Source organism: Crinia signifera, chromosome 19 (assembly GCF_055691185.1).
Source record: "Crinia signifera chromosome 19, ASM5569118v1, whole genome shotgun sequence".
Lineage (NCBI taxonomy): Eukaryota > Metazoa > Chordata > Amphibia > Anura > Myobatrachidae > Crinia > Crinia signifera.
The window spans coordinates 57,476,504-57,503,636 of record NC_139226.1 but is presented as its reverse complement, the minus strand read 5'-3'; the positions used below and the strand labels follow the sequence as shown (position 1 = coordinate 57,503,636).

The 27,133-nt window shown below is 44.1% G+C and overlaps 1 protein-coding gene across 2 annotated transcripts in view; it reads left to right on the top strand.

The window, feature by feature from the left end:
- Positions 1–27,133, top strand: part of LOC146042570 (BAR/IMD domain-containing adapter protein 2-like) — a 168,756-nt gene that overhangs the window by 50,644 nt on the left and 90,979 nt on the right. For both annotated transcript variants that reach the window (XM_083162625.1, XM_083162624.1), the window contains exon 3: positions 11,186–11,261. In XM_083162625.1, the coding sequence (XP_083018751.1) occupies positions 11,186–11,261 (76 nt within the window). The remainder of the gene's footprint in view (positions 1–11,185; positions 11,262–27,133) is intronic.

Genomic DNA, 27,133 nt, shown 5'->3' with positions numbered 1-27,133 from the left:
ATGTATCTGAATGAAGAGACCATACTGAGTCAGTCAGCACTGGGAGCTGACACCCTTAAATAATAGAAATAGAAGAATGCATAATAGAAGGCAAACTGTTTCTTTTTTGACCAAATGGGCTTTGTTCTGGACGCTTATGACAATGCTACCAATGTCCTTTATATAATACATCGCAGTGTTTTCACTGACCGCACCATGATACTTCTCTTCTGGTGTTGAGAAAGCTTTTGACCGGGTAGATTGGACTTTTATGATGGCAGTGTTGAGATGTTTGGGGTTCGGTGATGCTTCTCTTACAAAGAATAAGGCTTTATATACGTCTTCTTCCATGCAGATACTAGTGAATGGCATTCTGTGGGATCCAGTCCACATTATGCATATTATGCATCAGGGCACCAGTGGTCTTTGTTTTCTGCATGGAGGCTCTGGCGAGAGTGTTTTGAACCAATCCAAATATTGGTGGCCTTCAGGTGGGTTAATGGGACTTCCGTCTTGTCCTGTTTGCAGAAGACTTGCTGGTGGTAATAACGAACCCTGTAACATATCTTCTATCTGCTATATCACTTGAACATCCCTGTCTCCCCTTTTCAAAAAGTTTATGATCAAACACTGCCAAGACTGTAATCCTATTTCATTGGCGCTCTCATGTACCCCTTACAATGTGTGAGTGGTGACAACACATTGATTTCTACATGTCCATGGTCAATATATTCTCAGCCCCTGAAAAACATTCTAAATTTGTGGCACTATGGTTTAGCTGAATTGAATTTAAATCCTCAGCTTCATATACTGATGTTAATTTTTTAAACATCAATTTTTATTTTAGTTGTTGCTAGAAAAGGGGGTAAAGAAAAAAGAAAGGTGAAACAACACCAGAAATAGAATGCTCAAAATATGCACACAAACGCAAAAAAATAATAACAATGTTCACAGCCATACTATGAGACAGTGAAACAGCAGAAAGGAAATTCACAACAGTTACATAAGAGCTGGGAGATGGAGACCCTTTTAGCCGTAAACTCCTGGCAACTGGACCACTTTGATAAAGGTGAGGTATTGGAGGATGAGTACTGACAATTAAACGTTTCCATAAAGAAACTGTGGTTAAGTTTAGACTTGATCAGGTTCATTTGCGGGAGTAGGTTGTTTCCAGAACTGAGCAATGGCAGCTCTAGAAGCCATATAGTTTTGGGTGATAAAATATCTATGATGAGTTGGTATACAATCAGGGAAATTATGTAAAAGTGCTGTAGGTGCGGTCATGGAAAAATGAAAGCCCATCTCCTTCATAATGAGATCCTCAATCATTCTCCTTAGTGGGCAAATAACAGGACATTTCCAGAAAACATGAATAATATCACCGACTTGTCCACACCCACGCCAACATAACCTAGATTGAACCTGTACTTACATACAAAGACATTTAAGTATCTTAAATACAGAAAAGAATAAGTGATGATATGTAGTAGCATCTGAACATGTATTGTGGTCTCGTTTCCAATTGAAATGCGCCTGAGTTTTGACTTGGTTGGGTAGAAGTTACCAATAAAGAATATCGAAAGGAGATCCCATCTCTGAGGTACATATGGAGCCAAGTTTATTCATCCAGCCGGCGAACCAGAGCTGTCCGTCTCTGCACGCCATTCGCTGAGAATGAGCCTGTGCACTGGCGGATTTGGGGGGGGGGGGGGCACCCGGGCACGTGACCCCCCTGTCATTTCTGACACTTTTTTTTTTCTCCTGCCCCCCGTTCCGAATGCTGAAGCCAGGAGAGACTTCAGAAGAAAATGTGGGTAATACTGCACATTTTCTTTTGAAGCCTCTCCTGGCTTCAGTGTTCCCAATAGTGCATTGCGCGGGTGCACGTGTGGCGTCACTGCTCACCCGCACAGTGCAGGGATGCGGGGTTTGGCAACGGCCACGGAGGTGGGAAAAGGGAGGGTGGAAGGGAGCGCGGCTACATGCTGTGAGGTGGCAGAGGGAGGCAAGCGGCTGCTGTGAGGGGGCAGAGCGGCCTTCAGTTACCAGCATCAGGGAGCAGTGCTAGTGCATGAAGTAACCCTGTGCCTGTCACCGGTAAGGTGCTTTTTTTCTGTGTGTTATCTGGCACTGTGGGGGCATGTGTGTTATCTTATGGGGACATGTGTGTTATCTTATGGGGGCATATGTGTCATCTGGCACCGTGGGGGCATGTGTGTTATCTTATGGGGGCATATGTGTTATCTGGCACTGTGGGGCATGTGTGTTATCTTATGGGGGCATATGTGTTATCTGGCACTGTGGGGCATATGTATTATCTGGCACCGCGGGGGCATATGTGTTATCTGGCACTGTGGGGCATATGTATTATCTGGCACCGTGGGGGTATATGTGTTATCTGGCACCGTGGGGGCATATGTGTTATCTGGCACCGTGGGGGCATGTGTGTTATCTGGCACCGTGGGGGCATGTGTGTTATCCGGCACCGTGGGGGCATGTGTGTTATCCGGCACCGTGGGGGCATGTGTGTTATCCGGCACCGTGGGAGCATGTGTGTTATCTGGCGCCGTGGGGGCATGTGTGTTATCTGACACCGTGGGTCAGAATGTGAATTTTTACTCATTGCCTCTGTGAGAATGTGAATTTCGGCTTATTCTCTGTGTCAGAATGTGAATTTAAACGCTAAGTAGACACTGATATATAATATAATATAGAGGCAACTGTACAGTGCTGACAATGGGTATAATATAATGGTCCGTGGCTTAACGTGTAATGGGAATCATGGTGCAAATTTTTGGCGCGCCTACGGCGCGCATTGTCCAGCTTTGTTGCGCATTTTAGGAATTTTCATGTAATCTGTGTGGCAATATGTGAATTTTGGCTCAATCCATGTGGCATTATGTGAATTTTGGCTCAATTCATGTGGCATTATGTGAATTTTGGCTCAATCTATGTGGCATTATGTGAATTGTGTGTAGAATAATGTGTTGAAGTGGTATATGGTATGGTACATTACACCAATTTGGGCTCATTTCCTATAATTGCGTATGCTATTTTGTTGCATAATGTGTAGAAGTGGTCTATGGTGTAATACACTACACTTGAGGACACCCCCCTTTTCACGAGGCCACGCCCCCTTTTTCAAACCGCGCGCACAACTGCTCCCTTCATGTTTCATGCCAAGGTGGGCCTGTGTACTTACAAGGCCAGGGCCTATTTATAATCCCATTCCCACCATCTCTCTGCTCTCCTCCTCTATCTCACTCTCTGACAGGGCACATTGGCACCACTATCACCCCCCCCCCCCCCCCTCCCCTATCATGGTGCCCCCAGTGTCATTTTTTCCTGGATCCGCCCCTGAGCCTGTGCGTGTGAGATGCCATTTGGGCCAATGGGACAGTTGACCATGTGAGATGCTAAAGCTCTGGTGCACCGACGGGATAAACAACAGCAGCTCCATCTGTAAGCAGAGTAAAGTCAAGAGAAAATACGAGAAGGTACTTGACAGGTGGGGTCTAATTTGGGATTTTTGATACAATATCCCTGAGAGGAACCTGCTCTTTCTCTCCATTAATTTCTTTTTTTTCCTAGATATCTCAACACCTATGGATGACTTGGTATCTGTACATCTTCCCATCCCCTACCTTTTTCTTTGTTCCACCGCTTTCCTTCCTTTTCTTCTTCCTCATTTTCCTTTGTCTTTTGTTCTTTTGCATGATATTATACATTTGTGCTATTTGCATATATCATATGTTCCTGATCAGACTCACTTGTGTTTTATGCTGTTTATGTTTTGATGTCCTGGATATGTGCGGGGGAAATATAGTAGCATCGTCGTAGGGGCGGGGTGCTGGCCCCATTTTCTTTTTAAAGCTTCAATCGTTTCCAAGGCAAAACGTTTCCCTGTAAACGAGTAGAGCCTATTTTGTCATGTACGGTTTGTGTTTGCGGTTTGCCATTAATTCTATTCATATGTGTTATATAAAAAAATTATTTTTAAATAATTTAAATATGAAAAAATAAATAATAGAAGCATCTCAATTGGCTGGAGATAAAACTCCAGCCAACTCCAGGCGGATCGGTTTTCTTTTTTCATCTGCGCATGCGTAGCTTTCGCAATGCGCATGTGTGGCGACCTCACACCGCTCACGGACGGGTCTCTCCGTGCGAAAAAACCTGTCCTTAAGAGCACGGTCATTGTGGGCGGCATGGGGGCGTTTTTATGGGAGCGGACGGAATAATGAGGAAAACTGGACGTAAACATGGGCGTATATGGGGGTGTGCACACAAAATGCACGGTGCCACAACCGCCTCGATCGGCTAACGCATCGTGCATTTTGGACCAAAAACAGGCGGACGGCAAAGATAGCTCCAGACCACCCATAGAGATACCGCATGAGAGTGGATGCCTGGGTCTGCTAATTAACGCTGATTACTAGTCAAACACATACACCTGAATGTAATAAGCAATGCTGCAGTCTATTAAGTCCAAACCATGATTTCACTACCTGCAAGCCACACACAGCACTCAACACATTAGAACCTTATCTTTCTACACTTCTCAACATGTAAAGGATGGTTTAATTTTAGGTAATATTCATTCTAAGACCTGCTTATATATGGCAAGGTAGTTATTTTATAACCATCTACACCCATTCAGAAAGTGTTTTTTTCTACTTTAAAAAGCAGGACACTCAATTCACAGGAGTCGACATGTGTCAACTTTTTCACTGTAACACAAACATACCAGTTTTTTATTGTGGAAAAGACACATAAACCACGTCTAAGAGCAACAATGATGTTTTTGGACTCAATTTCTACTTGCAATGTTGCGTACGCTCACATTGGCGTACGCTTAGATGTACGCCAGGTATCGGTGGCTAAGAGGGAGATCTGTCCGTACACGGTGGCGTACGTTCAAGTGTACGCCACTCCCCATTGTTGTGTTTGTGACTGTCCGTGTGCGGCTGTTCTGTACCGTGAGCGTACGGAAAACGTACGGCGTGACGGACCGTACGTACGTTTCACTGTACCAAACAGAATAACCCCCATAGTGTAGGAGGACTTCACCTTACAGGGTGGTGGTGTTCAACTGTCTACACATGTTCAATATTTTTGGCTGATGTTTCATTCGTTCTGTGTTTGTTTCTGTCTGCTTTTAAATCCAGATGTGCTCTTACATTTACAAGGTTGTTGTGGCGCCGTTTACAATTGAAAAAAGTTGTTGTTTCACTTTTCAGCTATTTGCTCTACCGTGAGTGTAGGGTATGTGGTCACTGGGTAGGCACTGTTTAGGTCAAGTCAACAGTTACTATGTCAACCACTAATCGTTGACAGCGACTTGCTCGACACCTTAAAATGGTCGACATACCCAAGTTCCACATTAACAAAAGGTCAACACAAGCTTATTGTCGACTTAAATAAGGTCAACATGAGTTTTTCAAATTTTTTCAAATAAAGGTGTTTTTTTTATACTTTACTATCCAAGTGGGCATAGAGTGGGCATATAATAGTGTGCCGAGCGCAGAGAAGCCTCTGCCCTGAAGGATGGCGAGCAGAAGCGGTTCATTTATACGGTGACCATGTCGACGTAGACTCCAAAAACTCATGTCGACCTTATTCAGGGTCGACCATGTCTACCATAAGCTTGTGTTGACCTTTTGTCAATGTGGAATATAGAGCTGGGTCAACATTTGCTTGAATATATATATATATATATATATATATATATATATGTGTGTATATATATATATATATATATATATATATATATATATTAGTGAGATGCTCATGCTGAGCCTGCGCCTCCAGCAAACTCAGGCCCAGGTAATTAGTACCCACTTCCCCCCACCTCTCGAAGCATCAGTATACAGAATGAATGGGAGCTGCAGTGTATGTATGTATGCACTGAATTAATGGGAGATGCAGTGCATGTATGTACTGTATGAATGGGAGAGGCAGTGCATGTATGTACTGTATGAATGAGAGAGGCAGTGCATGTATGTACTGTATGAATGGGAGAGGCAATGCATGTATGTACTGTATGAATGGGAGAGGCAGTGCATGTATGTACTGTATGAATGGGAGAGGCAGTGCATGTATGCATGTATGCACTGTATGAATGGGAGAGACAGTGCATGTATGTATGCACTGTATGAATGGGAGAGGCAGTGCATGTATGTATGTATGTATGCACTGTATGAATGGGAGCTGCAGTGTCTGTATGTATGTATGCACTGTATGAATGGGAGATGCAGTGTATGTATGTATGTATGTATGTATGTATGTATGTATGCACTGTATGAATGGGAGAGGCAGTGCATGTATGTATGTATGCACTGTATGAATGGGAGATGCAGTGTATGTATGTATGTATGTATGTATGCACTGTATGAATGGGAAAGGCAGTGCATGTATGTATGTATGAATGGGAGCAGCAGTGTATGTATGTATGCACTGTATGAATGGGAGCTGCAGGGTATGTATGTATGTATGTATGTATGTATGCACTGTATGAATGGGAGAGGCAGTGCGTGTATGTATGTATGAATGGGAGCAGCAGTGTATGTAGGTGTGTATAGTATGTATGTGAGAGGCAGTATACCTCTGTGTCCGCATACTGTGTAGCTGGAGCTACATTTGTGAGTTACAGAGTGGGGATACGGTCATTAGGTCTACAGCAACTAGGTCGACAAGCATTGGGTCGACAGGCAACAAGGTTGACATGGGTCTAGGTCGACAGAGGTTAAGGTCGACAGGTCATTAGGTCGACACAAGCATTAGGTCGATATGGGCGAGATCAACTGTCAAAAGGTCCACTTGGGGTTTTTCACTGTTTTTTGAGCAGACATGTGCCGACTGGTGGTATTTCATGCCCTACCATCCACTAGGGTGTGGTGGGAGAATAAAATAGTGTGCCCGAAGCATCGCGAGGGGATGTGGTGCATTTCAAACTGTGTCCATGTTGACGACATTCGGGTAAAAAAACAGTGAGAAACCCCATGTCGGCCTTTTGATTGTCGACCTAATGTCTGTGTCGCCCTAATGTCCTGTTGACCTAGACCCATGTCGACATTGCTGCCTGTATACCTAGTGGTGTCGACCCAATGCTTGTCGACCTAGTTGTTGTACCACCCTTAAAAACTGTTGCTATGGGGCCCTCAAAGTTCTAGTTAAGCCCCTGTTGCAAGTCCTACATAAATAAGCTTTGTTCATTTGTCCTTGGTTACAGATACACTGTACACTAGCGTTTGCAAGTTCACAATCAAAGAGAGCAGCTTTGTGGTAAATAGCACACAGGGCTACAGTCCTAACTGTTCCACAATTGCTGCCATAGTCAATGAGAAAATCTAGTCTTTCATATGGAGATGCCTTCAGGGCTGCTGTGATTATGTTGCAGTTACTGTATATGTATACTGTATATCTGCCAAACTACTCATTGTTCACTGGTGTTTATGTGCTTGTGCCCAGACTGAAAAACTAAATACAGTACTACTGCCTTATGGATAACAATGCCTGAGAAGATAGAACACATTCTTCTACCATGTGTATTGAAATGATTGTACTGTGTAGTTCAGTGTTATTAGCTAAATGCTGGGTACACATTTATTTATTTATTTATTAACATTTTGTTATATAGCGCAAACAGATTCTGCAGCACTTTACAGAGAATATTAGAACATTCACATCAGTCCCTGCTATAGCGGAGCTTACAATCTATATACACTACCACATGTACATGCACACATTGGGGTATATACAATGCCCTTAAGGCGAGCTATGATGGCGAGCAGTGCCGATAGCTCACCATCAGTATGTAACTGGCTCCCCTTCACTCGCCGTTTCCACCTTGCTAGTTCTTTTCAGTTCTGGCTCGCTGCATTTTCGGCAAACCTCGATGTTTAGGGAAATCCTCGCCATCCTCTGACAGCGAGGATTTCTTGGTAACATTGAATACCGGAGTGACCGGCGAGTGAGCTGGGCAGCGAGGATGGCTTTTCCACTGCACAAACCCCCCACGCCGCTGTTCGCTGACCGGCATTGACTATACCCCATTCATTCTAGGGTTAATTTTGTTAGGAGCCAATTAACCTACCAGTATATTTTTGAGTGTGGGAGGAAACCAGAGTACCCGGTTTGTATATTCTCCCCACATTTGAGTAAACCCAGGCAAACACAGGGAGAATATGCAAACTCCACACAGTTAGGGTCATAGGGGTAATTGATCCCATGACCGCAGCACTTTGAGGCAGTGATGCTAATCATTACACTGTCCGGGCTGCTCAATACATTAGACGACAACGCAAATGATGCAATGTCCTCAACGATTTGCTTTGATCTGTCTAGAATTCCCCTGACAAATTTATAGGCAATAAACAAAGCCTGCGTTTGGGGGGGGGTGTAACCTGACGTTTTTGGGCATGGTTGGAAAAACGCAGGCTAGTCAGGTGTTTTTGAGGGGGGTCAGCACTGACCACTACTAGCCTGTGTCAGCCGTAGATCAGTGGAAGCGTCAAAGCCACTCACATTTGCTCAGACAGCAAAAAGTAGTCGATGGATTGGGAATTGTGTATGGATTTGCAGGTTGATAGAGATTACCGATTCAGTCATAATTCTCTCGCAATTTAGCAAGACAATTGAGCTTCAAAAAGTGATAAAATGAAGAGTGATAAACATCCAGCCAATCAGCTCCTACCTGTATTTTTCAAACCATGTCTGTAACATAGCAGGTAGGAGCTGATTGGCTGGCTGTTTATCACTCTCCATTTTATCACTTTTTGAAGCTTGATACATCTGGCCCTCTGTCTGGGGTTTGTTTCCTTGCAGTCCACTGTGAATTCTTACCTTCCATGCTGCATTAACCTTATAGTGCTTACACACTAGACCAGGGGTTGCCAACTCCAGTCCTCGAGAGCTACCAACAGTTCACATTTTCCAGCTCACCTCGCAGGTACACAGGTGTACTCATTACTGACTGACACATTTTAAAAGATGCACAGGTGGAGCTAATTACTTCACTTGTGATTCTGGGGTGGATTTATTATCCTGTGGTGTGGGGCATCTGCGCTATCCGCCTTCGCTAAAGCAGGGGATAGCGCTTCATTACATCTATGAAACCCGCTGGCCGGGTACTTTAATGGCGGCGGTGTAAGGCGTCCTGCCTTACACCGCCGCCATTAAAGTACCTGGCCAGCGGGCCTGCATAGCGCAGCTACGATATTTCGTGCTGCGCGCCTGCCTAATTTATGAACGGTCAGCACCGCCTGCAGCTATCGACTTCGACAGCTGCAGGCGGCGATGCCCTATGCCCACAGCAGGGACAGCGCTGCTGCTGGCTCTGAGCTGCGCTGGTGATCTCGCCAGAGTAGCGAGATCCTGCGCATGCGCAGTGAGCCGGCCGTGGGGGAAGGAGACGACACATCAGTATTAACTGATGCGCTGTTTCCAGGAGGGACATCGCAGGAGGGGGGAGTTAGCGCTCCCCCGCTTCGGCCGGCAAGATGTTGATACATATTGTCGGTGTCCCCTCCTGCTTCGCCTTGTTAATGAGGCGAAGCAGGAACTGTTATAGCGGCGCGTTTAGCGCCTCTATCATAAATCTACCCCTCTGTGAGGAGACCTGGAAAACTGTTGGTAGCTCTCGAGGACTAGAGTTGGGTACCCCTGCACTAGACTGTATACACATAAATAATTGTAAAGATGGTCGTTATCATGCATATCATTTAAATTATCATCAAATGTGTACCCAACTTAATTAGCATTCTTTGGTAATGCCTGGAAATTCCTGAAGATTCAAAGTCCAAAACCTCCTGTGATAAGTGAGTAAATTGCATGAGTAAGGGTATTTACCAGACTTCTTGGAATGATTAAGCGTGAATCATGAAAACACCTGCATTGCAAAATAAGAGTTTTGCCTGTTAGTAAATATGAAGACAGTTTTCACTAAAGGCCCGGGGCCTGTATGACTTGTAGGAGCAGAGACATTGCCTTAGAACTCCTATATTACTTATAGCTAACACCTATAGAATCCAGCCTGAACTAAAACAATTTTGGGGAAACCCACTGTAATGGACATACTCACTTTTACTACATGAAAATGCCACTTTGCCACCCAGTGGCACCTATTAACAACAAGTTGCTATCCAACTGACTTGTATGTTACTCTCAAAGTCCGCAGAGATGGGTTTCCTATGGGCACATGTACAGTGTTAAAAATGTCAGATATGCCACCCTTGATTTTAGATACAGGGAGAGGGCAGCAGTTCAGTGATGCGGGGGGGGGGGGGGGGGTGGCAAATCATTCAGAGTGGCATGGTTAGCACAATTGCGTCCTCGTGGCCACGTCCCCCCGCCATGCAATGCCAGTATTTCAGGCACTGCACAGCGGGGTGCATGGCTACAAAGATACGTTTGCGTAATTTGCTCCCACGGACCCCCCTGCAGTTGTGCACCACTGTACGCCGGAGCTCCCGTGCCGCTGCTCCCTCCGCCATTAGTTGCAGGGAGCAGGCGGCAGGCTCAGGGATGTTCGGGGCAGCTCGGGGGGACTCGGGAGCACTAAGGAGTTCAGGCGCCCGAGTCCTCCCCTGCCGCTGCGAGCAGCCCGAGCCTTAGGCCTGTCGAACTTTAGTGGTCGAGCTAATGTAGGTCAACCGTCATACTGTCAACCCTATGAGCCATACCCTTGGAAATATGGGAGAATTGGCAGCTAATATCTCACCAAGGGCCTTATTTTGGTTCATTCTTTCTGACAAAATCCTTCTTAGATGGACAAAACCATGTGCACTGCAGGGGGGGCAGATGTAACATGTGCAGAGAGAATTAGATTTGGGTGAGTAATTTTGTTTCTGTGCAGGGAAAATACTGACTGCTTTATTTTTACACTGCAATATAGATATCACTTTGAAGTAAAACCCCACCCAAATCTAATTCTCTCTGCACAAGTTACATCTGCCCCACCTGCAGTGCACATGGTTTTGCCCATCTAAGAAGGATTTTGTCAGAAAGAATGAACCAAAATAAGGCCCCAATAGTGGAAGTGAAGCTGAGGACTGTAACTTGTGCTTCCATACATTCATTTAGTACCCATTTTGTACCCATGAATAAAATGATACAAACATGTTAGTATGTAATCATGGCCCTAATTGTATCCATGGCATGTTCTTACCAAAAGACCTAAGTCTGATCTACTTTCTCTCTCCTGCAGGTTATTCTAGACCAATTCAACCCAAGCCTAAAGAACTTTGTGACCATGGGGAAACATTACGAGAAAGCACTGTCAGGTAAATTTCTATTTGTTATAATAGTATTTTGGAACGCACACAATTCAGAGATCTACAGTGAATGGCACCAATGTCAGTAAAGGCCCATACACACTGGGCGACTTTGAGCTGAAGGTCGCTCAAAACAGCAGGTTTAAGCGGCTTTCAGCTCAAAGCCGCCCAGTGTGTATGCCCCAGTGATGAGTGGTGATCGCTGCTGCGCGCTCCCGCAACATCGCCGGGAAAGCCGCTCATCTGCTGGTTATACCAGCAGATGGGCGGCTTTCAGGATGGCTTTGCATAGCGCTCGGCTATGCAACACCGTCCTCCACCCCTCCGTCCACGCCGGGCAGGGGGAAAGCCGCTCAGTGTGTATGCACTGAGCGGCTTTCCACGCAGCGATGATTGTCATCATCGCTGTCCATACACCTTACATGTATGGAACTTAAAATGTCAAAATGGTTGAAAACTATCTTGTGCCTCATTAGGACTATAACTTGTATGTTCCGAGCTGTATTTCTGTGTGCTGTATAATATTGGATTGTCAAGATAAATGGGCTATTCTGATTCTTTGGACCTCATTCTGGTTGATTCGCAAGGCTCACCAGACGCCACCCCCCCCCCTCGCATGGCGCGATTCCCCGCAGGCTGCATAATCATCCATTAGCAGCCTTGCCTTGTATTGTCTCTGATCTGTGGGCATACAGTGCAGGAAATGGGCGGGCAGCTGACATCAGCTGACCGCCCCCCGCGCCCGCGTCATTGAGGAATTACCATAAGAACGCCCAGCTTTTTCATAGGAACGATCATGAAACGCTGGGCACTTCCATTGGCGTATCCCCTGGCCCACCGCCTCACGCCCGCACTGTTGTGTGCAAGTGCCCGACGAATAATCTATTCGCTGTTGCCGCTCGCATACAGCGGCTGCACATGCGCATAACGGACTATGAGCAGTCACAAAACATCGCTTCCCTGTCCGAAAACACTTTGTGGAAAGAAAATAGCGAAAACCTCTAAAATATGTGTTTCTGTCCCTTGTAGTGATTGAGTGGCAAATAATTCCTAACACATATGTATGAGCTGAATTAATATTTTTGGGCGTTTTGCTGCACTGACCTCAGCCTCATCGTATGCCAAACACTTCTGTAATAGCCCCACCCTGCTGCCTGCTCACTGATATTGGGCCAGATGCACTAAGCTTCAAAAGTGATAAAATGGAGAGTGATAAACAGCCAACCAATCAGCTCCTGCCTGATATTTTTCAAACACAGTCTGTGACATGGCAGGTAGGAGCTGATTGGCTGGCTTTTTATCACTGTCCAATTTATAACTTTTGAAGCTTAGGATCAGGGATCACCAAAGCAGAAATGAACGCTAATTTTATTTTTCACCTGTGGCCCTTTGGTAAAAGTGCCACATACAATAGTGTGAACTAGCAGCCGAAGGTGGGAGGAGGTTACAGTAATGAATCAGGGGAGTAGTTCTAACTAACCCTTATCAGTCAGCTGGATTGGGACAGTGGGCTGGTCACTGAGGAGGTGTGCTGTCCGTTGTCCCCATCAAATTCCCTCCAATCACAAATTCATTATAGCGGCAGTGCAGTGGGATATATCTGGCAGGCTGCTGGATTGTTCAGGATAATGCAATCATTCATCTCAAACCGTGAACATTTTACTTCTCTAAAATTCTCTCGATGCTGCTAGATGACAGCTTAAAATTGATTGCAGTTCTCGCCATTGTTAAAGCCGGTTTTAATTCAGCGTGATCTCATTTATTGTCCATTATTCATACAGAAGTCGGTCATTTTGACCAAAGAATTACAGAACAATGGAAGCTAATCAGCTGTTTGGTTTGTTCTGTACGTGTGGTTGGTGTACAGTATAAACAAAGGTGTAGGGTAGAGCCATCGCACCTGGGGCATGCTTATGTCATGGCATCTTTCCCCCATATACCCTGTATACAGAAACACACATTGGGTCTCATTCAGACTTGCTCGCTAGACTGCATATTTTCAGAGCCTAGCGAACAGGTTAATGCTGCCCCGGCAAACGCATGGCCCCTCCCCCACCATCCGGTGTACGCTCACACATCTGCTCACAAGCCCCCGCGCAGAGGAGAAATCATTAGATGGTTGCTCACCATCGAATGATTGCTCACCATCGAATGATTGCTCACCATCGAATGACTCCTCTTCTGTTTGCAGCAGAATAGTTAGTAGCCCAGGACTTACTTACCTGCTGCACAGTTTTCTCCAAATTGGAGGCACACCCATGAAACGCCGGATGTCCACCCCAGAACGCCACCTGGCTGCCAATCACAATGCAAATGCCCCAGTGAGTGAAAATCTCACCAAAGCTGCTTGCTGTGGGGTCCTATGTTTGTAGAAGAAAAAAGATAACTCTTTTTGTGGGGGCACTAACTTTTAATACTAGAATTCTAGATATAATTTTATAATATTTGGGGGATAATACAGCACACCCTACAGTGAGGATTTTTGGGAGTAAAATGGGCTAATGGAGAAGAAATTGTGGCAGTGAAAAGGGGAAAATAGATATGTTTATTTCTTTTCTTTTTAATGCAGGTGGGATTAATTTAATACGTGTCTTTCATAACAGTATAATAGTTGCAGTCAACACATATATGTAAATATAAATATAAATAAAAATATGGTGAATGTTTCAGCTTATTGTAGTCAAATTGTCCATTCATGGGGTTCCTTAGAACTCCCTGGACAGTTGATCTATTTTGCTGAATTTTTGGGGTTTTTTTAATGCTTCGTGATAGTGCAGTACCCTTATTGCTCACTGGGATATTGTCCCATTTAGCAAAAAATTTTTTTGTGTTCGTGAAAAAATATTAAATAACAAGTGATAATTAAAAGGCGATAATGTTCTTATATGGTGGTGACGGCCACTAAGAAAGGAACCTCATTCAATTAGCGCCCATGCGCTTGGTTATGCAGTGTGCGTATTTATCTGTATTTGTCAATGATTGGGAAAAATAGGTGTGCACCCCTAGGGTCCCAACTGTCCAGTGTTCGCCCGTGTGCCAATAAGGCAGTGAACGGGTTAAGCACTGCACAGATCAAGGGGCCACTAATTGGGGGCAGCTGAAGAAAGGGAAACTGGGATCTGCTTTTGGGGTTCAGCTCCTGGATCACCCCTGATGGTATACCAGCGCAGGGGGTCACTCTCTGGCTGGCCGCAATGAGAGTCCCTTAGCAAGAGTAGTGAGAAGATGGAAGTGGCTTAAATAGGATGTTGCAGGTTTTTTCAGCTCTATGTAAATTGCTTCTAAAGTGTAGATAATTATACTTTGTAATATATATCACATGTTGTGCCTATGATAATTATCACACTATGATGGTTTTTCAAAACCCGTGATGGCACAAATAATGGGAGTATCTCTTGCAATACTGGCTGATAGGAAAAAACAACCCGCTATAATTACTCTCACTTCAAAAGAATATATAAGTACCCTCACAGGGATTGTCTATCTATGATCACAGTTTCCTATCCTTAATAGTTACTCAGATACAAGATTGAATTGATCCTGCAGGAGGCTACAGATGCTCAATACACACCATTCAATTTAAGGTCTATCCAATCTGCAGGTCTCTAGGCAGTATATGTCAATCTAAGTATCCTCAAGGCATTGAATATCTATGTTCATAAACAAGTGGATTTTATGGTCACCACATTCCCTGTATGTGGCTCTGACCTGAATTTTATGGGTTAGTCATACATAGAACTAAAGGTACCCGAAATACACCATCCAATTATGGCTTATCCAATCAAGAGATGTTAGAACAATCTGTGTCACTTTAAAATTCCCACTGATCCTTTCAATGGAATGCGCACACTGCAAATTACCAGTACCCACAATTATATAGTATATAAAGGATATGCATCGGTTTGTATTTGACCACGATCCTTATAGTTAGTTTAAGCAAACAAATTTGTAAATGCACATATTTGGACACCAGGTCCCAAACCACAGCGTTTACTTATCCTTTTGTTGTGAGTTCTTATTAGTGCTCAAATAGCATTTAGGTCCTCTCCGTGGCCGTCCTCCCACCCTGCTGTACGCGCGTTTCGCCAAGTAGGCTTGTTCACCAGTATGTTACTGCATCCAAATGTGTGCTTTATGTACCTGTTATGTTGAGCGGCAATTGCAAGCAGCTGATATCGCTCTGAATGCTCAGCCCGTCTATGCGGGTATTTCATTGGTAGTTGCCTATGGATAGGTACTCCCCCATCAGTCCCCGTCCCCTGATAGGTTCCTGCGGTCAATCCCCTCCGCGTTTGCGACGGGGTGACGCACAGATCTTCTCATGCTGACAGGGGGAGTTATGCTAATGCCGCGATCGCTTCCTATAAGACTACATATCCCACAATTCATTGCTCATATATATGCCGTATGTATACAAGACAAAAAGTATGGGTTATCTTTCATACTCGCTATCCTCATTGGTCCAATATAGGTAGTTACCTGACTGGGCATTTATTTTGTATGTATGTTTATAGCTAAAATCACGCTGTTATATGTCCGCCTCCTTTGCCATTGGTAAACTACATTACCCACAATCCTCATTCGGCTGGTTCCCATCAGATACCTATACAACTCTCCTGTTGTCATGGTGATATTATACAACATTTTCGTGATGGATTTCTGATCTGCGTGTGTTGAATTTTATCAAAGGGGATTCTCAGTCTAAAGGTATTTGTCTGCATTAGTTTATTTTAGCTTCTGTGGGTATAGTCTATTCGTCTGCTGCTGTTGGATAGGACAGGATACTTATGAGTGGGATATTTTAGTTCACTTAGATTTTACTGTTGTGGACAATCTTGAGGTCTGGCCAAGGAATATTTATCTTATAACATATATTGAGTAAATCTAATCATATACTCGTGAGATAAGGGGGTGCTACGCTCCTGTACCTTGATTTGTGAAAATAGGGGTTATATAGGATAAAGATTGCCTTACTATGCTGATAAAGTGCTTATTAAGAAGTGCTAGTGCTCCTAGTTTTTAGCTTTTCCGTGATAGTGAGCATAAACTAATAGTTTATGTTGTGTTGACTTAATCCTTATAATTTAGTGGTGTTATTATATTAGACCTGTAGCGTGAAACTATTAGGTCATGATATTTTTGTTCCTTAGTGAAGGGAGTGTAAATCACACTGTATGTGACACTGCAAATTAAAAAGTGAAAAGAATAAAAAATGAAAATCTTGTGTGAAAGTGTGAATTAGACTGTACCCATAGATGTATCAATATTTGTTCTAAAAACCTTTGTTATGAATGTATTTCTAATTAAAGTTTTTTCTATTCCTCAGACAAAGACCTGATAATTGATGTACTCATTTAATCCATCCGGTGTGAGTCCATCAAGTTTAAAGGTCCACTCACTTTCCCGTTGCATAAGTTTTTTTTGTATGTCCCCGCCTCTAATGCTGCCCCGGCAAACGCATGGCCCCTCCCCCACCATCCGGTGTACGCTCACACATCTGCTCACAAGCCCCCGCGCAGAGGAGAAATCATTAGATGGTTGCTCACCATCGAATGATTGCTCACCATCGAATGATTGCTCACCATCGAATGACTCCTCTTCTGTTTGCAGCAGAATAGTTAGTAGCCCAGGACTTACTTACCTGCTGCACAGTTTTCTCCAAATTGGAGGCACACCCATGAAACGCCGGATGTCCACCCCAGAACGCCACCTGGCTGCCAATCACAATGCAAATGCCCCAGTGAGTGAAAATCTCACCAAAGCTGCTTGCTGTGGGGTCCTGCATGAACATTTTTGGGGGCTTGGCCTAGCAGTAAGGGGGCTGGCCTTCACCCAGGTGCTCCCACGAGGCATGTGCCCCCCCCCCCACCCCGTTGCGGGAGGCTGCCAGCCCCCGGGCAGGATGCTGGAACATCCTCAAAGAACGGGACGACTGTTGGGAGGTATGATTTATGTGACGTGGGAACAAGATAACTTCTGATGAAACGTGGCAGGCATTGTATGAATTCCATTGTTGGTGTTTCAGATCTTAGAAGCTTAGAGAATTATGAGGTATTTGGCTAAAGGGAACTTATAAATATCCAAAATTATTTTAACAACACCATAAGTGTACTGAGAAAACGCTTGGGCTCCAACATTTGTGGAGACGGATGAAGCAAAGATTTATAGAGGCTAAGTTTAAAGTGATATATTGAACATATCTTTTTATAAATACCACATTTTGATAAACACCACAGAAAAGGATGTCCGCAAGAGGGAGATACTCATCTGACTGGGCTGTGAATGCATTAGCGTGAATCTCTGAATCAGGCCGAGTGTATCTGAGTGAGATGATTTTATTCCATACAGATATTACGTCTAGTATTTGCATCTCAGTGGCTGCTGTATCACATGGTGTGGCTGCTGTATCACATGGTGTGGCTGCTGTATCACATGGTGGCCTTTTAACCATACATATCGTATTTCCCTGTCCACCCTAACTTGGATACGGTCATTGGGTCACCAGCATGATGGTCGACAGTCATTAGGTCAACATGAGTCTAGGTTGATATGCAGGAAGGTCAACATGATGCAGGGGCGGCAATGAGAACGCAGCATTAGTAGGAGTATTGTCCTGATGTGAGGGGGCAAATTGATGTACAGATTACAGATCCATTCCTCTCTGATTAAGTGCACATTGGCCCCATGCTAATACAGAAATACTTACATGGAAAGAGATGTATGACTAGTTCCCCTCTGAGTACTTGTGGGGATTATCAGTGATGAAGGAAGCTAATTGGCAGGTTAGTGGCAGAGAGTTATACCCTTCTACACGACCGCAAAAACCCGGGTTTTCCCCTCCTGGACAGCATCAACGGCAGTGTAAAAGGGGTTAACCCGTGTCCCTTTACACAGGACTTTTACCCAGGTCCTGATAGAGATAGAATGATATATATTAGTCTATATACAGAGGTAAATGGTGTGTTAAGGGGGGGGGGGGGCTTGGTGTGTGGTCTGCTAATTGACGGATAACATAAACTGTGGATTTGCAGTACATTTTGCCTGGTTCCTAGGCTGGCTAATAGATTCAAACACAATTACAGAGGCCATGTCTTAGACTACTCTCCAAGAATGACTGAGATTCACAATTTTGATGAGTTCTCTTGAGTTACAACAACATGAAAATCTGAATGAAGTACTGTGGAAGGGGCATTAACAAATGATACACATTATGTAGCCCCTGGACCACCATGGTGAAATGGGTGGACATGGGCTTTCTATGATCCACAATGTATGAAGTCAGCCATGATTCTCTGTATTGCATGGTAGAGGATTGGGGTAAATGATGACATATTGCAATGCCATGTCCTCCTGAACATCTCACTTGTAATAACTACTGTATTGGTATTCCCATGACTATAAGTTATCATTTATTTCATCAATGTACATAAAAAAGAAAGTCATAATAACTAAGGTCAGTAAACATATATAGATGGGATTGCAGTCCTTGAATGTCTGTAGTACTGCTCCTGGTATACCTAGATGCATTTGCTGGCCATCAAAATGTAGCTGAAAATTATTATGTAAAATGTAAAACCTAGATACATATGCACATTTAGGGGCTAAGATGTGGAATCTGAGTGGTTGCTACGGGCAACATCTCATCTTCAATAGAACTCCCATCTTAGTACATGTACCCTTTAGAGAACACCTATCACCCGATTCCTTAAAAAGTGCTCTCGCACTGCTGAGCGCTTCTGGAAGAAATCACGCTCCCTTGCGGATTATCTCCATTTCAAATTCATTCTTTCCTCCTTCAGCTCTGCCCTTGCTCTGGCCAAGGAATCCTACTTTAAGTCCCTCATCCTTTCCCAATCATCCAATCCCCGCAGGCTCTTCGCCACCTTCAACTCCTTGCTCTCCCCCCCTCCTCCAGCTCTTCCGTCCTCCATCGTAGCCGCTGATTTTGCTACCTACTTTTCAACCAAAATCTCCTCTCTCAGGACTGCCATCACTGCTGCCATGACCTCACCCTCTCCCTCCTCCCCTCCTACATCTCCACTCCCCTCCTTCCAACCCCTGTCCTCATTTTACCCCACCACTGCTGCTGAAGTCCACTCTATCCTTCAATCCGCTTCTCCCTCCACCTGCCCGCTTGATCCTATCCCCTCCAATATTATCCGTCGTCTCAGTCCATCAGTCTGCTCTCACCTGGCTCACCTCTTTAATCTTTCCCTATCCTCTGGGATCTTCCCTTCCTCCTTCAAACACGCTCTTGTCTCCCCAATTCTCAAAACAACAAATCTGGACCCCAACTCTCCATCCAACTACAGGCCCATCTCCCTCCTCCCTTTTGCCTCCAAACTCCTAGAACGTCTGACCTATAATCGTCTCCTAAGCCACCTTACTGCTAACTCCATTCTAGACCCCCTCCAATCCGGGTTCCGCCCTTTACATTCCACTGAAACTGCCCTGACCAAAGTCACTAACGATCTACTATCGGCTAAATCCAAAGGCCTCTTCTCTATCCTCATCCAGCTTGATCTGTCGGCTGCCTTTGACACTGTTGACCACCCTCTCCTGCTCAACATCCTCCGCTCCTTTGGCATCACTGGCACAGTCTTCTCCTGGTTCACCTCATACCTCTCCGATCGCTCCTTCTCCGTCTCCACTCCGAGCTCCTCCTCTCCTACTACCCCCCAGCCAGTCGGTGTTCCCCAAGGGTCAGTCCTTGGCCCTCTCCTCTTCTCCCTCTACACCACCTCTCTGGGCACCCTCATCAGCTCCTATGGTTTTCATTACCACCTTTATGCTGATGATACCCTAATCTATCTCTCCTCCCCCGACTTATCCCCATCACTTCTGTCCAAGGTCTCCGAATGCCTCACGGCCATCTCAGCCTGGATGACCCAACGCTTCCTGAAACTAAACATGGCTAAAACTGAACTTCTAATCTTCCATCCCCCGAACATCCCCTTTTCTCCCACTATCTCCATCAGCATTGGTGAAACCGAGATCACGTCCACCGACCAAACGCGCTGCCTCGGTGTCATCATTGACTCCTCCCTCTCTTTCACCCCCCACATTCGTGCTCTCTCACAGTCTTGCCGCTTTCACCTACGCAACATATCACGCATCAGACCATTCCTCTCCACTGACGCGACCAAAATTCTCATTCACTCTCTTGTCATCTCCCGCCTTGACTACTGCAACATCCTTCTCTCTGGGCTACCTCTCACCCGCCTCGCACCTCTCCAATCCATTCTTAACGCTGCTGCTAGGCTCATCTTCCTCTCCCGCCGCTCTACCTCCGCCTCCCCCCTCTGTTTATCTCTTCACTGGCTCCCCATTCCTTTCCGAGTTCTCTTTAAACTCCTCACCACCACCTACAAGGCTCTCTCCTCCTCCACAGCTCCCTACCTCTCTTCACTGATCTCTATCCACACTCCTCCCGTCCTCTTCGCTCCATCGCTGACCGCCGACTGACCTCTCACCTAATCACCTCCTCCCACTCCCGTGTCCAAGATTTCTCTCGCGCTGCCCCCCTGCACTGGAACAACCTCCCGCCACCCATCAGGCTATCTGATTCCCTTACCTCCTTCAAGCGCTCCCTCAAAACCCACTTTTTTCGACTAGCCTATCCCTCCTCCTAACCTCTTTTGATCCTCCTATCCTGCCTCCGTTCCCCTCCGTTCCTACTTATCCTATTGTATTTCGTTCGTCCACCCACCTATTTTTAGTATGTTAACTCTTATGAGCAGGGCCCTCCTTCCTCACGTACTCACCCTACCTCATTACCTCACCTGTGCTCCTGTCCTGTTCTTCCCTTACTCTACTTCATCTTCGGTCTCCTTGACTATTTTGACACCTACTTCTGAACTGATGCTGATTTTAGTTCTACCAGCTATACCCCTATTTATACTGTATCTTTCTACACACCCTGTACGTTACCTTGTAATTTTTTTTTTTTTGTTTGCTATGTACGGCGCTGCGGACACTTTGTGGCGCCTTATAAATAAACGACTACTACTACTACTACTACTACTAGGGATCAAAGAGATTATAGAAAGAAATCAACGTTACAAAAAAAAACCCAGTAATTTGTTATTGCATTGATAGATTGCATTGATAGATACCATTGATAGATAGCATTGATAGATTGCGTTGATAGATTGAGAGGAGCTATATTTTTTTCTAGGATTAATAAGTAAGTGTAAGCGTGAGAACAAGTAATGGGGAGGAAGGTTGTATGCACAAATCTTATCCTGTGATGGTATAAATGTATTGCAGATAAGCTAGCCAGCTATGACTGTATAATGTAACGTGTAATGTGATGATGAATCTGCAGGTCAGAAAGTGCTGGATTATTGCCAGGTAGTTTACAATAGACAAATAGCACTGTGTTTGTCTCTGTTATTAGTCATATCTCATGCCTTTTATCATTTCCAGCCTAACAGCATGTATTTGGGATTATACATGAATACTGTAATCTGTAATTTATTGTGTTTGGAAAGTTTGTTAAAGACAGTTAAACTCTGGTAGTCATAATACTAATTCAAGCAAGTGAACCTATATTAACTTTCTAGCAAATATTCCTACGCACTTTATGTTCAGGTTTTAGTTATACTTACCTCCCAACATTTAGACATGCGAAATCAGGACAAAATAAGCCCCACCCCTGCTCAGTGTCGGACTGGCTCAGAGGAGGGGAAACCTCACAATGGGCCACACAGGTGAAGGACCCACCCCCTCCTCTAAGGATCAGGTTTAAGACTGTTCATACACTATATATAAGACATATTACATAATATTACACAGGAATATTGTGAATTATCTACAGTGCTTTAATCTAGTAAATTACCATGCATGAAATTAATTTACAAAGGGGTCCAGACCATACACACTCTCTAATGGTTAGCCAAACCTCTGTGTTGGCTGGCCACACTCCTAGGCATGGGCCCCTACCACTGAATTCCTCTGATGGGCCCATCATGCCCCAGACCAACATTGCCCTGATCCACTCATAAACAGCAATTTGATCATTGCTCATCTGATCTTGGGGAGAAATTGGATAAAAAGTGTCAAAATCGTATGTGTTTGACATCAAGTCCGATGTGATGCGCGGTCCCATGTGCATCGCATCGGAGCCTGAAGCTTATATCTTTTCCAATATTCCACCACAAGCTCAATTTAAAGTGATATTTAAGAATAGACTAAAAGTTCACAATATGGCAGCCCAACCACTAGATTCCCAGAGGGCCAGGGAATCAACAGAAAAATACGCAACCCAATAGTGGTATGGCGCCTATAGTATATAATTTAAACCATAAAATTCAGGTAAGAAAGTCCACAATTTTCAGTGAAGTAAGCAAAGACTTTGTTCATCCAACGGGCCTATTTATTTGTTTCTTTGGATGTTGGTACAGAATATAAAAGTTGATCTTCATTCAAGGGTACATAGCAAAATCCCCAAAAGGATATATATTGTCTCTCTTGCATACATTTTGTCATCAACACTGCATGGACAGTTGTTTCTTACTATTAATATCTTCAGGCATTGTTGCATTCATGAGCCGAGCTTTAAAGTATTGTATATATGTTTAACACCTTCATGCATTGTTGCAACTGTATCCCTATTTCCTACCTCACTACCTTTCTGAATAGACCGGCTTAGTCTCTGGAGGGATTAACAGAGTCAGGGTTGGGATTGTGGCCTGTCCTGGTAACCTCTTGCTTGGGATTCTCTTATGGTGTGTACACACGGGTACACAGCATTAGTGTCATAACAGTATTTCAGTATCGCAGCATCCTGCCTGCTTCACTAGGAAGTCATGGGATGTGAGAGATGAGCCTGATCTTCCAGGGGTGCAGAGATTACCAAACAATTTGGGAGTTTGCAAGTATGACTGGAAGCAAATTGGACAGTAAGGTATCCATTCACATCACATTCACATTCCATTTGCTGGAAAGAAGATTCCTATGGGATATTTTTCTTAGAGGGAAAATAAGAAATCTTAGCATTAAATTTGTATGGAAAATGTGACTTTCATATTTATTAATCACGATGTCTAGACACGTCAGCAATGTTTATTTCACATAAGGAGCAATGTGTTAAACCTTCTATATGGTAGATAAGTTGACAAGTGTAGAAGTGGCCCCTAGCATCCAATCAGCTATTAGGTAGCATTTATCATGTACAATCGGGGCTCAGAAAAATCCAAAGCTACATGAATCGTAGGTGGTAATATAGGGTGTGCAGGCGGTGCCATTGCACAGGGTATCTGCATGTGGCTGTGCCCAGAAGAGCTACTGCACAACTACTCTGGGCAGGCACCCTGCAGCCTGTGGAGCTGCCCTGAGCATATTTAGGACTCTTTGGGCAATGCCCTAATTACCACAGCTGACTGCCTTGGCATCATGTCGCATCGGCTGGTGTGTATGCTCTTGCCGATGCTGGCTCTACTGCCAGGTCCTGCTACTGCCAATGTTGGGCTGGGTCCACGTCTTATAATATGTAACCAGCTTAACACTCCACATTGCATGACAACTACTCTTGATTTCAGTACACATTATCCACAAGTAAGCCCGCTTGAAGCAAATGCTTTGAAAACTAGTCTGCTACCTTGTGATTGCCTCTGTGTTTGTGCATGTGTGAGAGAGAAAGAGATGTAGTTTGACTCGTTGCCAACAGATGGCAGTGTTTTGGAGACACACAAACAGACACTAGACATTTAGATGATCCTCAGGCCCCATTTACGAAGCACAGAATCGCCTTGGCACACCACAAGATCCTTTTTGTTGTGCCACACACTGTTAAATTGTATGAGTTTGTAGAACACATTGACGCCATTTACAGCGTAACAGAACCATGAAGGTTTGTGTGAAATGAGGGTACTCTTTGGTACGTAGTTGCACTAGTACAGTGGTAGCCAACCCTAGCCCTCAAAAGCTACCAACAGTTCACATTTTCCAGACAACCTAGCTGCTGCACAGCTGCACTCATTAATCACTGACACATTTTAAAAGATACACAGGTGGAGCTAATTAGCTCACTTGTGATTCTGTGAGGAGACCTGCAAAACATGCACTGTTGGTAGCTCTCGAGGACTAGGGTTGGCTACCACCAGCACTAGTACAATAATGAGGTTTAACTCTATGGTTCAAGATTATTGACCTTCCAGAAGGGTAATATTAGACCAATATAGAGAAATTATGGGGATTATAGACCAAAATGGCACACTGCTGCCTGAGAAAAGCAAAATATTCTTAAAATGTGACCACATTTTTGAACAACTTTAAAACAAACCAAATATGAACAATACACAATCATCAAGGCAGAAATGTGTATATACAATGAAGGAATATCATACAATACGTCCCTTATTGGTAAGATCCAGTTTTCTTCAACTGTGTTAGTTAGATGGACTCTAAAGCACTCTACCTATTTATTACCAGTTAATTATATAGTGCACACATATTCCGCAGCACTGTACAGAGAATATATGACCATTGACATCAGTCCCTGCCCCAGAGGAGCTTACGGTCTATATTCCCTGTACACGCACACAGACATTCTAAGGTTATTGTTGGGAGCCAATTAACCTACCAGTATATTTTTGGATTGTGGGAGGAAACGGGGGGGACTATACAAACTCCACACAGGGCCATGTGGGAATCGAACCCATGACCTCAGTGCTGTGAGGCAGTAATGCTAACCATTACACATCCGTGCTGCCAATTTACTATTATGATTAAATAATTTTAGCCATAAATGCGGTGAAACATAGTAGTATTTCAGCAAATTTAATATTTACTTAATAAAAGCTTCAATGTGGTTGGAGATTTGACTTTTGCTGTGACCTTTACGCTTTGCTTATAGTGGCCCTTCAGTTGTTGTGCACAGCGTGGCTCGCTTCTTGGGAGCATCTATGTACAGTATTTATATGCAAAGCTTAAGTGAGATCTTAAGCATTCAAATGGCTACAAGTTACTCTGAGAAACAATGGGAAAGCAGGGATGCCTAGTTACTAACGGAGGTCAGGTGCAGGCATGGAATGGAACACTGTACGCAGGTCCCTTGCTGATATTCTAAGTATGGAAATACTCTATTCAATGCGTATACTGCCAAACCTTGTTGTGTCATTTGTCTTTTCTGAACAGTGTTAGTCCCAACCCTAATATTTTATTATTTCTAACATCTGAAAATTCAGATTTGTTCTAAAAACACTTAGTTTATTGTGTGTTTACTTGTCACAGACATGTACAAGCACCTTGGCAGATTTCAAACACAATACACTGAACTACAAAGTGAATCCTAGGATATATCTTGCAAACCAAACTGTCACTTTATGGAATGAATGTTTTTTTTTTCTATATAGTTATATATAGTTACATAGTAGTTGAGGTTGAAAAACGACTTACATTCAACAAGTTCAACCTTATACAGGTTGTATTGACTAGGTTCAATATCCCTATTTTAGTATTACCATCTGTTCTTACTATGGCTGAATAGTTATTAGTTGTAGACCCTGAATGTTTTGTTCTAGTATATGTTTGTCCAACCTTATTTTATATGTGTACAGTGGGCAGTATTCAATACCGTTTTGCGAGCTGTGACAGAGAGCAATGCTGACTGCTCGCCATCACAGCTCGCAGGTCAGTATTCAACTGACCCCCTGCACATGCCGTTTCCACCCTTTTTTTTTTTTACAGCGAGGTGGAAACAGCGTGTGCGGCTGCCAAAACAACGAGGATCGTGGCTATATGCAGCAGGCTCCCTGCATTAGCCGCGATCCTTGCCATTTGGGGGAATCTGAGTGGAACGTTGAATAGGTTGAGCGGCCGGCACGGGGGTTAAACGACAAGGGTCGCTTGTTTTCTGTGATCTTCGCCGTTTAGCCCTCTTGTTGGCCGCAGTGAATAGGGCCCAATGTTTCTGCCGCCTCCAACCTTTTCTGGAAGAGTGTTCCATATCTTTATCGCCTTGACTTCTCTTCTCTCCTCTAGTCTGAACGTATGCCTCCTTATCCTAGTTTCCGACCTTAGAGTAAAGAGGTTGCTTGGTAGTTCAGAATATTGCCCCCTGATATATTTGTACATGTTAAGCATGTCTCCCCTTAAACATCTCTTTTCTAGCATAAACATTCCTAATTTGACTAGTCTTTCTTCGTACTTAAGCACTACAAGCCTCAAGCCTCTAGTTGTATGTTGGTTGAGTCCTCACTACTTATATTTAAGCTGTAATGTGTATTGAACTGTGGCGCTCTTTATTTGTACTCTATTTTTGTTATTTATTCAATGTAATACTGTTTTGTCTTCCTGTACTGTTCCTTTGTACGGCGCTGCGAAACACTTGTGGCACCTTATAAATAAAAATATAATAATAATAATAACTACAATCCTTTAATTAGCTTGGTTACTCTACTATGGACTTTTTCCAGTTCCAAAATGTCCTTTTTGTAATGTGGGGCCCAGAATTGCACTCCAGTTTCCTGGTGAGGTCTAACGAGCAGTGGTGTAGCTAAGTGCCACAGCGCCCGGAAAAAGGGCATGTTTTGCACCCCCTCCCCCCGATTTGTAGTAGGTAGGGCTTAACATTATACCACACACCGTAATGCCCATTGCACATTTTAGCAAACTTTGTAATACCCATTACACATAAGGCCACATGCCAAAATGCCAATTACACATAAGGCCACACATGATGCCCATTACATACTATATAACAAATCATAATGCCCATCACATACTATAAAACAAACCATAATGCACAGTACACAGTTTATACATAAGTGCCACTTACCTACATGCTCATTGCTAGGAACTTCATGCTCGATGCCAAGGGGTTTCATGCTCGATGCCAAGGGGTTTCATGCTCGATGCCGAGGGGCTTTATGCTCGAT